Source organism: Dasypus novemcinctus, chromosome 4 (genome assembly GCF_030445035.2).
Source record: "Dasypus novemcinctus isolate mDasNov1 chromosome 4, mDasNov1.1.hap2, whole genome shotgun sequence".
Classification (NCBI taxonomy): domain Eukaryota; kingdom Metazoa; phylum Chordata; class Mammalia; order Cingulata; family Dasypodidae; genus Dasypus; species Dasypus novemcinctus.
The window spans coordinates 55,369,395-55,381,963 of NC_080676.1; the positions used below are offsets into that span (position 1 = coordinate 55,369,395).

General features: G+C 34.2%; 1 protein-coding gene across 7 annotated transcripts in view; it reads left to right on the top strand.

The window, feature by feature from the left end:
- Positions 1 to 12,569, top strand: part of FXR1 (FMR1 autosomal homolog 1) — a 67,534-nt gene that overhangs the window by 41,152 nt on the left and 13,813 nt on the right. For all 7 annotated transcript variants that reach the window (XM_071214649.1, XM_004477629.4, XM_004477627.5 and 4 more), the window contains 2 exons: positions 2,979 to 3,088; positions 12,189 to 12,275. In XM_071214649.1, the coding sequence (XP_071070750.1) occupies positions 2,979 to 3,088; positions 12,189 to 12,275 (197 nt within the window). The remainder of the gene's footprint in view (positions 1 to 2,978; positions 3,089 to 12,188; positions 12,276 to 12,569) is intronic.

A 12,569-nucleotide genomic window follows, 5' to 3' on the forward strand; every position in this document is an offset into this window, starting at 1 on the left:
GTTAAATACATAGTGATTATCCTAAAAATATTTAATATAAAAAGAAGCATCAATATAATATAGTGAAATTTACTAGGAGGAAAATGCATGGTTGTGCCCTTCTGTGTCTCATGGGTTTTTTGAACCAAGGAGTTAGGTTCAGCAGCTTGGGCAACATTTTTGTGTAATTTGACCTATTCTGCCTTTAGGAAATTATTTCTCAGCTATAGGTCTATTTGTAAAATCCTGTAAAGCAAACATTAGTAAGGAAAACAAATACCATTAAGAAAAGATGTTTGTTTCAGCCAATAGAAGTAAGATACTCAGAGAAGACCGTTTATAGCAGAGGAATTTGAGCACTTAATTAGAATTCAACTCTCAGTAGTTCCGACATAACCACCAGTTACATAAGGCTTGCTTTGCTTTATCAGTTCATGGTATACCATTTTTCAGTCTGGTGCACTGATCTAGAAAGATGAGACTGATCTAGAAAGATGAGAAGTTAAAATTGAATATAAGCTTGAAGAATTTTGCATAGTTTTAATAAACATGAAGATAACAAAATGTTACCATGTTTATGGACAAATGAAATCACTTTTGATAAAGCTATTTTTAAAAATGTCCTCCTTTTTGTTTGTTTAAATCATAACGCGATTATTGACATCTTTCATTAGTTACATTGTGGTTGCTGCTGTACAAAATATAATTTACCTTTACTAGCTTTTTTCACTTGTATAAAATATTTGGAGTTGGATGTATGCAAAAGAATTAGTATTCTTTCTAATCCTACAAGTCTAAGATAGCCTTGGCCTTACACAGTTGGCAGTAGTGTTAATTGTAAGTAAAAATTCCTGTTATTTCAGAAATAAGGAAATTGGATATATTTGTAGTTCTGATTCTTCTCTTTATTCACCTGTCAATACAATAATGTGAGTACCTGTTCTAATTTTTCCTCTACCATGTCTTGGTTGGGAATGTTTTTGTGCTCTTTAAGAAGTACACATTAGCAGCAACTATTACATGTTGGTTAAATGCTCTGGAGTGGTATAAAGATATCTATTGGCTGCCATGCCTCATAATATTGTATCTTCCCTCAAAATGTTTTATGGGTGAAGCAGTGTTTTTAAAAGTAGTGCTCTTTTAGTCGAAGTGAAAGAGAAAGAGTGCTGAGGAATAAAAGGCAATGAGGACCACTTGTTGGGTAAGTCCCAGAAAGGATTCCCTTAAAGTCAGGTTCTAAGAGTTCTAGGACTTAACTATTCCCATCCCTACCAAGGCAAAAGAAAAAAATAACTATCTGAACCTTAATTTGATAATGGGTCAAAGTCTTTAAAATCCTGGAAGCCTTCCTTTATTGTTTCTCCACTCTGTCCTGTCCCTTCAACATTTATGCTCAATATATGCTACAGGTCTTTTTCAGTTTGTCAGTGTTTCCTGGAATTTAAACTATGGAAATAATTAAAGTATTGACGGTCTCTGGTAGAACTAAATAAAACTTGCAGGTAGGTCTCTAGAAGGTTGATGGATGCTCACTCACTACTGGTATAGTTCACAAGAAGGAAGAGAGAAGGATTCTGGGGAATGGATGATGGTATATCAACATGATTTTTATCTTTTAGAAGAGATATTTACTTGTTTTTACCATGGTCAAGGATGCAATTGCTTCTTGAAGAGTGGAATTGCTACTTGAGCTTGACTGTGTTAACAGAGAAGATTATTTTTATGTGCTGCTACTAGGACTGCTTACAGAAGAGATGCCTCATGTGAATTCCCTGTCCTATCCAAGTTTTTTTTTTTTTAACCTGTTGAATTGCTGCTGCTTTTAAATTTAGGGTTATTAATGGGGAAAGAAGTGTGGGATTTACGGAGAAGAGAGTGAGAAAATTCGATGTAGTATAATACCTTTGCTGTATTGATTGGTTTACTGTTCCCATAGTTTACTTACTCATTAATTGAAACTCTCCTTTCAAGTACATAGTTGGGAAAACTTCCATTTTAACTCCTTTCAAACAAAATTTGCCTTTGGTGAATTTTTCTGTTAAAATGGATTGCTGTTTAAGTAGAATAATTAGTTGGGGATGTGGATTTGGTAACAGAAATGGTAGTGGTATTGACTTTACAAGGGATACATCTATTCCATAAAGTGAGTGTTATCAGAATATTTACTTGTGTTACTAGGTAACACTACCCCGTATTGTTTTATTTTATGCATGTATGCTATCTTTATAACTAGATAGTAAGTTCCTCAGAGGAAGAGAATTTTCTGTCCGCTCTTAGTTTCTCCTTTAATTATTGGGCACCAGTAACTGCTGTTTGACAGACTCACAAGTTAAGTGTGGAGAAGGTAAATAATTTGAATTTTATGTCATTTTACAGTGTTTCCATACTAGCAAGACAGTGAGCATATCATATATATAGTACTGTATATATTTATAGAACTGTCAAGTACTCTAAAAACTTGGTTTCATTATATAAAATGTAATACTTGTTCAGTGTAAACATTTCATTGGAGGGAATTTTCATTTTTAAAGGTATCTTCAAGTTACATGTACCTTTTGGGCAAATCGGAAACATGAAAATAAAAGCAAGATTGATGAGTTTGTGTGAATAATACATAATTTAACAAATTTTGATTAACAGCAAATTAAGTTTTGTTGGTCTTTGTGTATATATTGAAGCTTTTGAAATGGAGTAGACTTTATAAATATTTCAAAAGTATAAAAAATGATGTAGGACATATTAAAAAAAATTTAGACTTTGAAAATGTCATGTCAGCAGCGTCGTCAATCCCAGTTAATAATAACCTTTAAGTATACTGAAGAAAAGGAAATGTTAGATCAAGGACAGAATTCCATGGTTAGTCTTTAGGGTGAGTTAATTGAACGTAAAAAGATGGAACTTTGGTTGGTATAATTTGAATAACGGGTTATAAATTATTTGGGCTGCTGTTGAAAGAATAGCAGTATTGGTTAATTTATATTTGCTTTCTCTTATTAAAGGAAAAGTAATTGGGAAAAATGGCAAAGTGATTCAAGAAATAGTGGACAAATCTGGTGTGGTTCGGGTGAGGATTGAAGGAGACAATGAAAATAAACTACCTAGGGAAGATGTGAGTATTTAAAATATGTAATTTGCCCCCCCTCTTTCCCCATGTTCCTTTCTCAGCTGCCTTAATAAGTTATATTTTGGATATCATTTTAGAAACTCTTTTATCTAGTGATCTACTTAAACTCTGATACAATGGGATTTTCTTTCCTTTTTTTTTTTTGTACCTTATAATACTGCTTCACACATTGAGAAAACAAGTCAGCTTTCGATTGTGTAGGCCTTGGGTTCTTTAATGGTTTCTTAGTTCTTCGATAAAAAAGCCAGTTCTTGATGTAAAGATATCAGTTTGATAATTCTAAAAGTACTGCTTTATATTTAATTCTCTCAACTCTGTCTCAAGACTGTGTTATAGAGGAATACTTCATAGATATATTACACTCTCTTTGACCTTTTTTGTAAAATTGGAACACATTGACCATTTCTTAATTGAAATTCTTTTAAGTCAGGTGTTCTTTACCAGGGTCCATGGAAAGATTTCAGAGGGTCCATGAGCTTGAATTGAAATACACAATAACCCATTATTCTTATGCAGATGTGTTGCTGCGAGTGTATGTATTTATTAAATAACATACAGTATAGTGTGGACTTTGTAAGGGGTCTGTGGTTTCACCTGACTGGCAAAGGGGTCTGTGGAACAAAAAAGGTTAAGAACCCCTGTTTTTAAGGTTTTATCTTGCTAGCAATTCTGATCTGAACTTTCTGGAACTTTTTTATTTTACAATCTCTTTATTCTCAAATGCTGATACTGTGTCCACAGTTCTGTGTTCTTCCAGTTCTTATGTCACTTTAAGGATCTCACTCATGTTCTGGCTGCAATGCTCAGGTCTTTATTCCTGGTTGAAACTTTTAGCATGCCTGAATATAAGTCAAGGATTTCTCCCAAATTATCCCTCAGAAAGTAGAGCACACCCACAAGTTCAATTTTGCACAGTAGAATACATTTTGAGAAGTTGGACTGTTGAATACAATCAACCATTTATTTTTTATTTTTAAAATAAAGCTCTAGATCATTAGCCCAGATAAATTGCCTCACACTAAGTATTGGATGTTGAAAACAAGCCTGTTAAAGATAGCCACTTCCTTTATTCAGTTTAATCAGAATGTGGAGGTGAATGCACAATTTAAAAATGAATGAAATAAACATGTTTTACTATTAAACAATAAGTACATATAGCTTAGAATGTTGTTGGTAGTCATTTCTTCCTTCACTGCTTGAAAAAGTGCTGTAAATCTCAGGCAACTTACCTATTCTTTATTTTTAATTTTTTTTTTTTAAAGATTTATTTATTTAATTCCTCCCCCTCCCCGGTTGTCTGTTCTCTGTGTCTATTTGCTGCGTCTTGTTTCTTTGTCTGCTTCTGTTGTTCAGCGGCACGGGAAGTATGGGCGGCGCCATTCCTGGGCAGGCTGTACTTTCTTTCGCCCTGGGCAGCTCTCCTTACAGGGCACACTCCTTGCGCATGGGGCTCCCCTGCGTGGCAGGGCACTCCTTGCATGCATCAGCACTGCGCATGGGCCAGCTCCACACGGGTCAAGGAGGCCCGGGGTTTGAACCGCGAACCTCCATGTGGTAGACGGACGCCCTAACCACTGGGCCAAGTCCGTTTCCCTATTTTTAATTTTTAAAATTCCTATTATACTTCCTGTCAGCATTATAGTGAAAGTTTCCATTAGAAGGAATAAAATACAGAAATGGTTGTGTAAAAAGAATATTAAAAGGGTTTCTATAGGTATATTAGTCGAAATAATTATTTGAAAAGATTCGCAGGATAAAATGATCAGTAAACAAAGGTCAGTATGTTTCTGTATGACATCATCAGGAGTCAGAATATGAAAAACTTAAAAGATAAATCCCTTACAGTGGCATCAGTGAAATACCTAGGACTACATCTTTCTAAGTATACAAAACATCCAGGCAAAAATTATAAAGTATTATTGGGGAATTAAAGAAGAGCTACATAAATGGAAAAAGACGATCTGTATTTATGGACCAGAAAACTCAGTATTGTAAAAATGTTCCGTCTCCTCAAGTTAACCTATGACTTAAAAAAATTCAATCACTTTTCCAGTTTGAGGGTGGGTAACTTGACAGTTCTAAAGTACGTATGTGGAAATGCAAAGGGCCAAAAATAGTACACTCTTGAAAAAGAAAAAGGGAGGGCTTGTGCCAGAAACCAATAATTATTATAAAGACAGTAATGTAGACACATTGGTGTCTTAAGATAGGATACAGTATAGACAGATAAACTAATGGAACCATCTGATAGAACCCGCACTTGACCACTGATTCATGATAAAGATTACACTGCAGTGCAGTAGAGGAGAGAATTGCCTTTTCAATAAATGGTGCTGGGTTAATTGACTTAATCTAATAGGGGAAAAATGGATCTTAATTCATTCTTCACATGCAGAAATGATTATCTAATTCTGAAGTGTAAAATAGTAAAGTTTATTGAGAAAAATACCTTGACCTTAAGTTAAGCGAATATATCTTAAACAGGAAAAACAGTGGGGAAATTAAATTGGACTACGTTAAAATTAGATCTTTTTCATCTAAAAAAACTGAAGAGGCCTATCTTCATACACAATATATAAAGGGTTATATAGTAACAGTTCCTCGAAATAAAAACAATTGGCATCCACTTAAAAGGTTTTTCCTGATATCCATTTTTTAATCAGTGTCATTTTCTCTGAAATAACTTACTGTTAAGACCTTTAATTCCATCTGAGAAAACGGATTCTGCTAAAATTTAGCAAGTAATGTTGTGTCTAAGTACCAGAGGTTTTCTTCCCCTTACTTGATTACTTTTTTTTTTTTTTAACTTTATTTCAGCTTCAAAAAACTACAGACAACTGTGCTTAACAAATTATGGAAGCATTTCTTTAAAAAACTCTATCCAGGCACATTTATCCTGTTTAATCCTGAAAACAAACTCATTTGTTTCTCCAGTGTTCCAAAACATGAACAAATGAGTATGGATTGCTTAAATGACATGACCAAGGTCTCCTTGTTAATGAAGAAAATAGGGGTGCAGGAAAAGGCTTGGTCATGTTCACATCTCATAAAAGTAAATCCTATATTCTTTTCTTTTTTGATGCTTAGCGTTGATATAGTTCCCTCTTTGCCTTTGCTAAAAAAATACAGTATTATTATAATTTAAGTTACATTAGTTGAATTTTCCCTTTGTATCTCCACATTCTTAAAATGTTGTAATAAAGGAACATATTTGTGTTTGTTATTAATCACATCCTCATTTACCACCAGAATCATATTACACAGTCTCTATGTTATCGTCTAGCAGTCTTTCAATTAACCACGTACTTCCCTACACTGCCCCTTTCAACCATAATCACATTTATAAATCAGCAGTGTTAGTTATGCTCATTATAATGTTTTACCAAAAACACTATCCATTTCCACATTACGATCAACCTTTTTAAACATTCTTTGTACGTTCAGTATCAATCAGCTTCCATTCTCAACCCACATTCTGTCTCCTACTAATTACTACTCTGTAACTTAACTCCATAAGTTTACTCGTAATACTTAGTTCTTATCAGCGAGGACATGAAATATTTGTCCTTTTGTGACTGCCTTATCTCACTCAACCTAATATCCTCTAGGTTCATCCATGTTGTCATATGTGTCCCAAGTTCATTTTTTCTTATAGCTTAATAGTATTCATTGTATGTATATACCACATTTTGTTTATCCATCCATTGTTCGATGGGCACTAGGTTGTTTCCATTCTTTAGCAATTGTGAATAATACTATTGTGAGTGTTGGTGTGCAAATTACCTATTTCTGTCCTTATTTCCAGTTCTTCTGAATATATTCCTAGTAGTGGGATTGCTGGATCATAAAGCAGTTCTATATTTAGCTTCCTGTGGAACTGCCAGACTGTCTTCTAGAGAGACTGCATCATTTTACATTCCCACCAACAGTGAAGGAGTGTTCTGATATCTCCATGTCCTCTCCAGTACTTGTAGTTTTCTGTTTTTTAAATAACGACTATTCTGTAAAGTTTTGATATGCATTTCCCTTATAGCTAGTGATGTTGAGCATTATAGAACAGAAATCAAACCCTTTTCAGATGTGTGGTTTCTGAAAAACTTCTCGCATTGAATAGGCTGTCTTTTCACCTTCTGAACAGTCAGTTGAAGCACAGAAGTGGTAGAGGAGGTCCTGTTTATTATTTTCCTTGTTGCTTGTGCTTCTACTACCATCTACCATCAATTCTTGAAGATGTTTCCCTACATTTTCTTCTAGGAGTTTTATGGTTCTAGCTTTCATATTTAGGTCCTTAATTGAATTTGAGTTAATTTTTATATGAGATATGAGATGGGAGTCCTCTTTATTTTAGATATGGATATCCAGTTTTCTAAGTATCATTTGTTCTGACTCAGCTGAGTGGGTTTGACAGCTTTGCCAAAAATCACTTGACTTTGGGAAGCGGATGTGGCTCAGGTGATAGGGCCTGCTCCTACCATGTGGGAGGACCCGGGTTGGATCCCTGGGGCCTCCTGGTGAAAAAGAAGAGAAAGTGTGTCTGCACTGCAAGCCAGTGCCTGCATGGTGAGCCGAGAGCCTGCGTGGTGGTGAGCTGAGTGCCTGTGCGGTGAGTAAGTGAGTCATGCAGCAAGATGAGAACTCAACAAAAGACGAAGGGGAGAGTCAAGGTGTGAAGCGCAACAGAGACCAGGAACTGAGGTGGCACAATTGATAGGGAACCTCTCTCCATATTAGAGGTTCCCCAGATTGAATTCTGGTGAATCCTGGAGGAGAAAGATGAAAAGAGAAGACCAAAAAAAAAAAGGAATAAGTACAGAAGATTATACAGCGAAAAGATACAGACAGCAAAAACAGCGGGGCGGAGGAGAGTGAGGGGAAGGGGGAAAAATCACTTGACCATAGATGGTGAGTGTCTGTTTTTGAACTCTTGATATGATTCCGTTGGTCAATCTATCTTTATGTCAGTACCATGCTGTTTTTACTGTTGTAGCTAGATAATACACTTTAGATCCCAGACGTGAAATTCCCCCAACTTTGTTCTTTTTTAAGATATTTTTGGCTACGCAGGGGCCCTTACCCTTCCAGAAGAATTTGATAATTGACTTTTCTAATTCTGCATAAAAGGCTGTTGGAATTTTTATTGGTATTGCATTAACTCTATAAATCACTTTAGGTAGAATTGACATCTTAATGATCTGCAGTTTTCCAAACCATGAACATGGAATGTATCTCAGTTTATGGGGTTTTTTTTGTAATTTTTATAGTTCTCTGAATACAGATCCTTTCTTTATGTCCTTGGTTAAGTTTATTGCTAAATATTTGATTCTTTTAGTGCTGTCATAAATGGAATTTTTTTTTGGACTTCCTCAGTTCACTCATTAGTAGCATATAGAAATGCTATTGATATTGTGTATTAGTCTTGTATCCTGGCACTTTGCTGAAGTCATCTATTAGTTTTAGTAACTTACCTATGTTTAAATAACCTTTTTTCCCCTTCATGAATTTCATTATTTTAAGATGGATTTGAAATGTGGCTTAAAATTTATGGTGTCCTCCCCATTATAATCTGCTCTTCTTCCTTTTCTACTCGTTAAGTAAAATGTTGGTCTATTTGGCCTCTCTGCCTAAAAAATTGGTCTGAAAATCATGATGTTTAGGCCAAGACCATTAAATGACTCAAGTATATATTTCTAAGGTTGCTATTAATCTCTTACCCAGTGTTCCCTTATCCCCAGTTAATCCTGTAAACTAATTCTTCTAGGTCCTCCTTTACCAATAAGAACTTACTGTACTTCTCTCTGTTTGTAGATTTGGTCATCATTACTGCCCTTTCTATTTCTGGGTTAAGAAATGCCTACAGAGGCAAGTAATTAATGAAAATGTTTGAACAGATTTGGAATGTACAGGAGTGAAGAGATTGGTGCCTTTGTATAAAGGGAGCAGATGCTGCTCAGCTCCAGTTTGGTTGCCATATGAAGTAGTACATGCCTTATGTGTTGCTAGATTTTCTCATATTTGTAAGAGAAACTAGAAAGCTGTTGTTTTTATGCAAAACTCAAAAATTTTCAAAACATCCATGCTAAAGGGAACAAATCTGAAGGTTGGTTTTGGCTTAGGGGAATACTATTTCAGTTTAAGCTGTCTGAATCCCCTCCGGAGACTTAGTTCATAACTTGACTCAGAAGCCTTTCTTAACCCACCCCTAGCCTGAAGTGATCTTCCCACCTGACTATCATAGCAATTATTATATGTAAAATAGGATATTTAATGATTTTCAGTCTTGGATTGTTTTGTTTTCTGGGGTGTGAAGTCAAATCTGAATTCTCACATTCTTCATTTTCCCCATAGCACTGTAGATGTTACAGAGTAGGCACTTGATGCATATTTTAAATCAAAACTAGTTAGATTTTAATAATTAGGTTTGTGTTTTTATTGTAAAAGAAATACGTCCATGTAAAAATTAGGATAACATATGAAAAATAAATGAATCTGTGCCTTGTCCACATTCCTCCTTCCCTCTCTATTATGCCTTGTAGCTTTTAGGCTATTATAGGCTATTGTCACCCTAAATGCTCTTGCTTTGCTATTACAAACAGTGCTGTAGTGAATATCCCTTGTGAGTCTTTTCCAAGTATAACAACTGCAGGGTATATTCTTGAAAGTGGATTTGTTAGATCAGAGAGTATATGGCATTTACATTTTTATGATCTTTTCATTATCTCCCATGTATTGCCTCCAAAAGTGTAGGAAATGTCTGTTTTCCTACATATTTGTCAACACTGGGTTTTTATCAAACTTTATTGCCATTTTAGAAAGTAAACATGTCTTCCATATGCTTAAGATTTTATTTTTCTGTCAGCAGCCTGTTTGTCCTTGGCATATTTTTATTCTCCTTTATGTTATTACAAGGCTAATAGAGATTTTGGCATTTTAAGGAAGTTAACCATACACATGTGGCAATTACTCCTTGTTGCTTTTAACTTGGGTTTTTTTTCTGTGTTTAAGTTAAAAAAAGTTCTATGTTGAAGTTTCAGTCTTTTCCTTAGGATTTCTGGATCAGTTTTTAGCATTTTTAAAAAAAACTTGAAATTTCACTGAAGTAACTGTTTAAAATGAACTCTTGTATTTAGTAATAATCTTTTTACTCTAAACATTTTTTTAGGCTTTACAATAGCCATTAAAATATTCTGTAAGATATGTTCCTTTAAGGATTCGTTTCACCTTCTTTCTTTAGAGGTAAGTTTTGGCTGGCAGTAACATCTCACTCCAAGTTCAGGATATTGAATTTCTTTTATTCTATGTAGATCCCTATGTCTAGTAACTTTCCCTTCTTTATCTATTTGGTAAAATTCTGTTTTTAATGTCTACTTTAATAATATATATGTATTCCTCTAACTTTCTGCATCTGGGGTAATATAATGCACATTTTATCTATATTCCTGTGTTTTTTGTTCATATGACTAATGCTATACAATGAGATTATTACAGAAATGTTAGTATCTTTTCTGAGATGGTGATTGCCTTTAGAACAGGACTGTCTTATTTATCTTTCTTCCTTAGCATAGATCCTGACAATATTTAATAAATAATATTATTTGGAATTTGATACCTGAATGTGGAATTGGCTCTATAATTTGCTCATTTTGTGACTTATAGGCAAATTATTTTGTTTCCTCAATCACCAGCTCTAAAATTGGGATATCATTTCTTAAGCATGTTGGCTTGGGGTTGGGAAGCTGGCACTCATCCACTGAGCTATGTCAGTTTTCCTTGAATTGGTTTTTTTGTTTTGTTTTGTTTTGTTTTTAATTTTGTTTTTTCAGGAGGCACCAGTAACTGAACCTGGGACCTCCCGTGTGGGAGGGGGGTGCTCAACCACTTGAGCCACATCTGCTTCCTTAAAATTACTTCATTATGGGCATTAAAAAAGTTCTGAGTGCAGAATGTAAAATATAGTTCAGAAAAATTGTACATAAAAACGTTTAAATCCCATTTTTCCCCTTTGGTGGTTATTCATTTTGAATATCCTCTTAATCTACCTTTGAATCCCTGAGGATAGGGTCAAGACTACCTCATTCCCTACGCTTAAATTCCTGTTTTCATGTCTTCATATTTGTAGTTACTTCTTCACGGTCTTTATAGCTTTACTGTAAGCTCCATGATAGCTATGCTTTGTGTTGTATCACTATCATCTGCTTTGATGCCTTTCTACTTTTTAGCTTCCCAATTCTAAAATTCAACAATTTATCATTTTTTTAAAAAACATGTTTGAAAATCAGTAGTTTCATATATTGAACCAAAGCCACACTTACTCATATTTAGAACCAAAACTTCCTAAAGCTAGTCTGTTAATATAACTGTCAGGAATTCTGTAAAATGAATAAAGAAAGAAGAGATATAGAAACAGATTTTGAGCGCTTATTTAGGCTTTACTCCATTTTCTTCAGTTAGGAAGCTAGAAGCATTTCTTTAAATAAATTGTTCAGCAAACAAATACCTGGGTTAATCTTTTGATAGGATTTAATACCTGTGACTCAGTATCTGCTCATATCAGTAATTTCTTTATTTTCCTTCCAGTAAGTATTTATACTCTAAAGGTTAGAGTATAAATGTTAATGGTCAGAAAGCACCCTTTCCAATTCAGAGACACTCAAGATTGTGTTATCTAATCACATAAGAATAAGTTGATTAAAGTGCTTTAGTATGTTTTGAAGCTATTACTACTAAGCTGATAAATCTAGTCTGTAAGTTCATGCCAGTGTGAATGAAATTTTCTTTTAAGTTGGTTTATGTACTTTGAAAATTAGATTGAAATAAAATCAGAAAAACCTGGTGATTTCTAAACAATTTTTATTTTTTAGCACAGTTAACACTGAAATTGTAGCACAAATATGACACGTTATTGGAACTTGGGATATTTCAAGTAACTATTTTAGCAGCTTTTTTTTTCCTTTTAAATTGTCATGCTTGAAGAGATCTAACTGCTGTGTGTTTTTAAAAGTTTTCTAGATTATATATTGAATGTTACGTTCAGACTGGAACTTTGTTAAAATGTTAAATACAATGAGGACATGGTGTTTTCTTACAGGGGATGGTCCCATTTGTATTTGTTGGCACTAAAGAAAGCATCGGAAACGTGCAAGTTCTTTTAGAGTATCATATTGCTTATCTAAAGGTTTGTATCCTGTTCACATTTCATTTTCATATCACTTGCTCAATGCATTAAACATTATATATTTGTAGTAAATTTCAAATCTTTAAATATTTTTGTTAAATTGGCTTCAGATTTACCTTTATTATATAGAAATTTAAAAATAAAAGCTGTGCACCATAATAAAATGTCCTCATTCAATTTCTCTTCTCCCTCAGAGCATTTATATTTATTTCCTTATTTAAGAAACAGTTACTTTTTCTATTTGTGTAATGTGACACTGGCCTGTCATCACTTATGTATCTGTTTGTTCTGCCC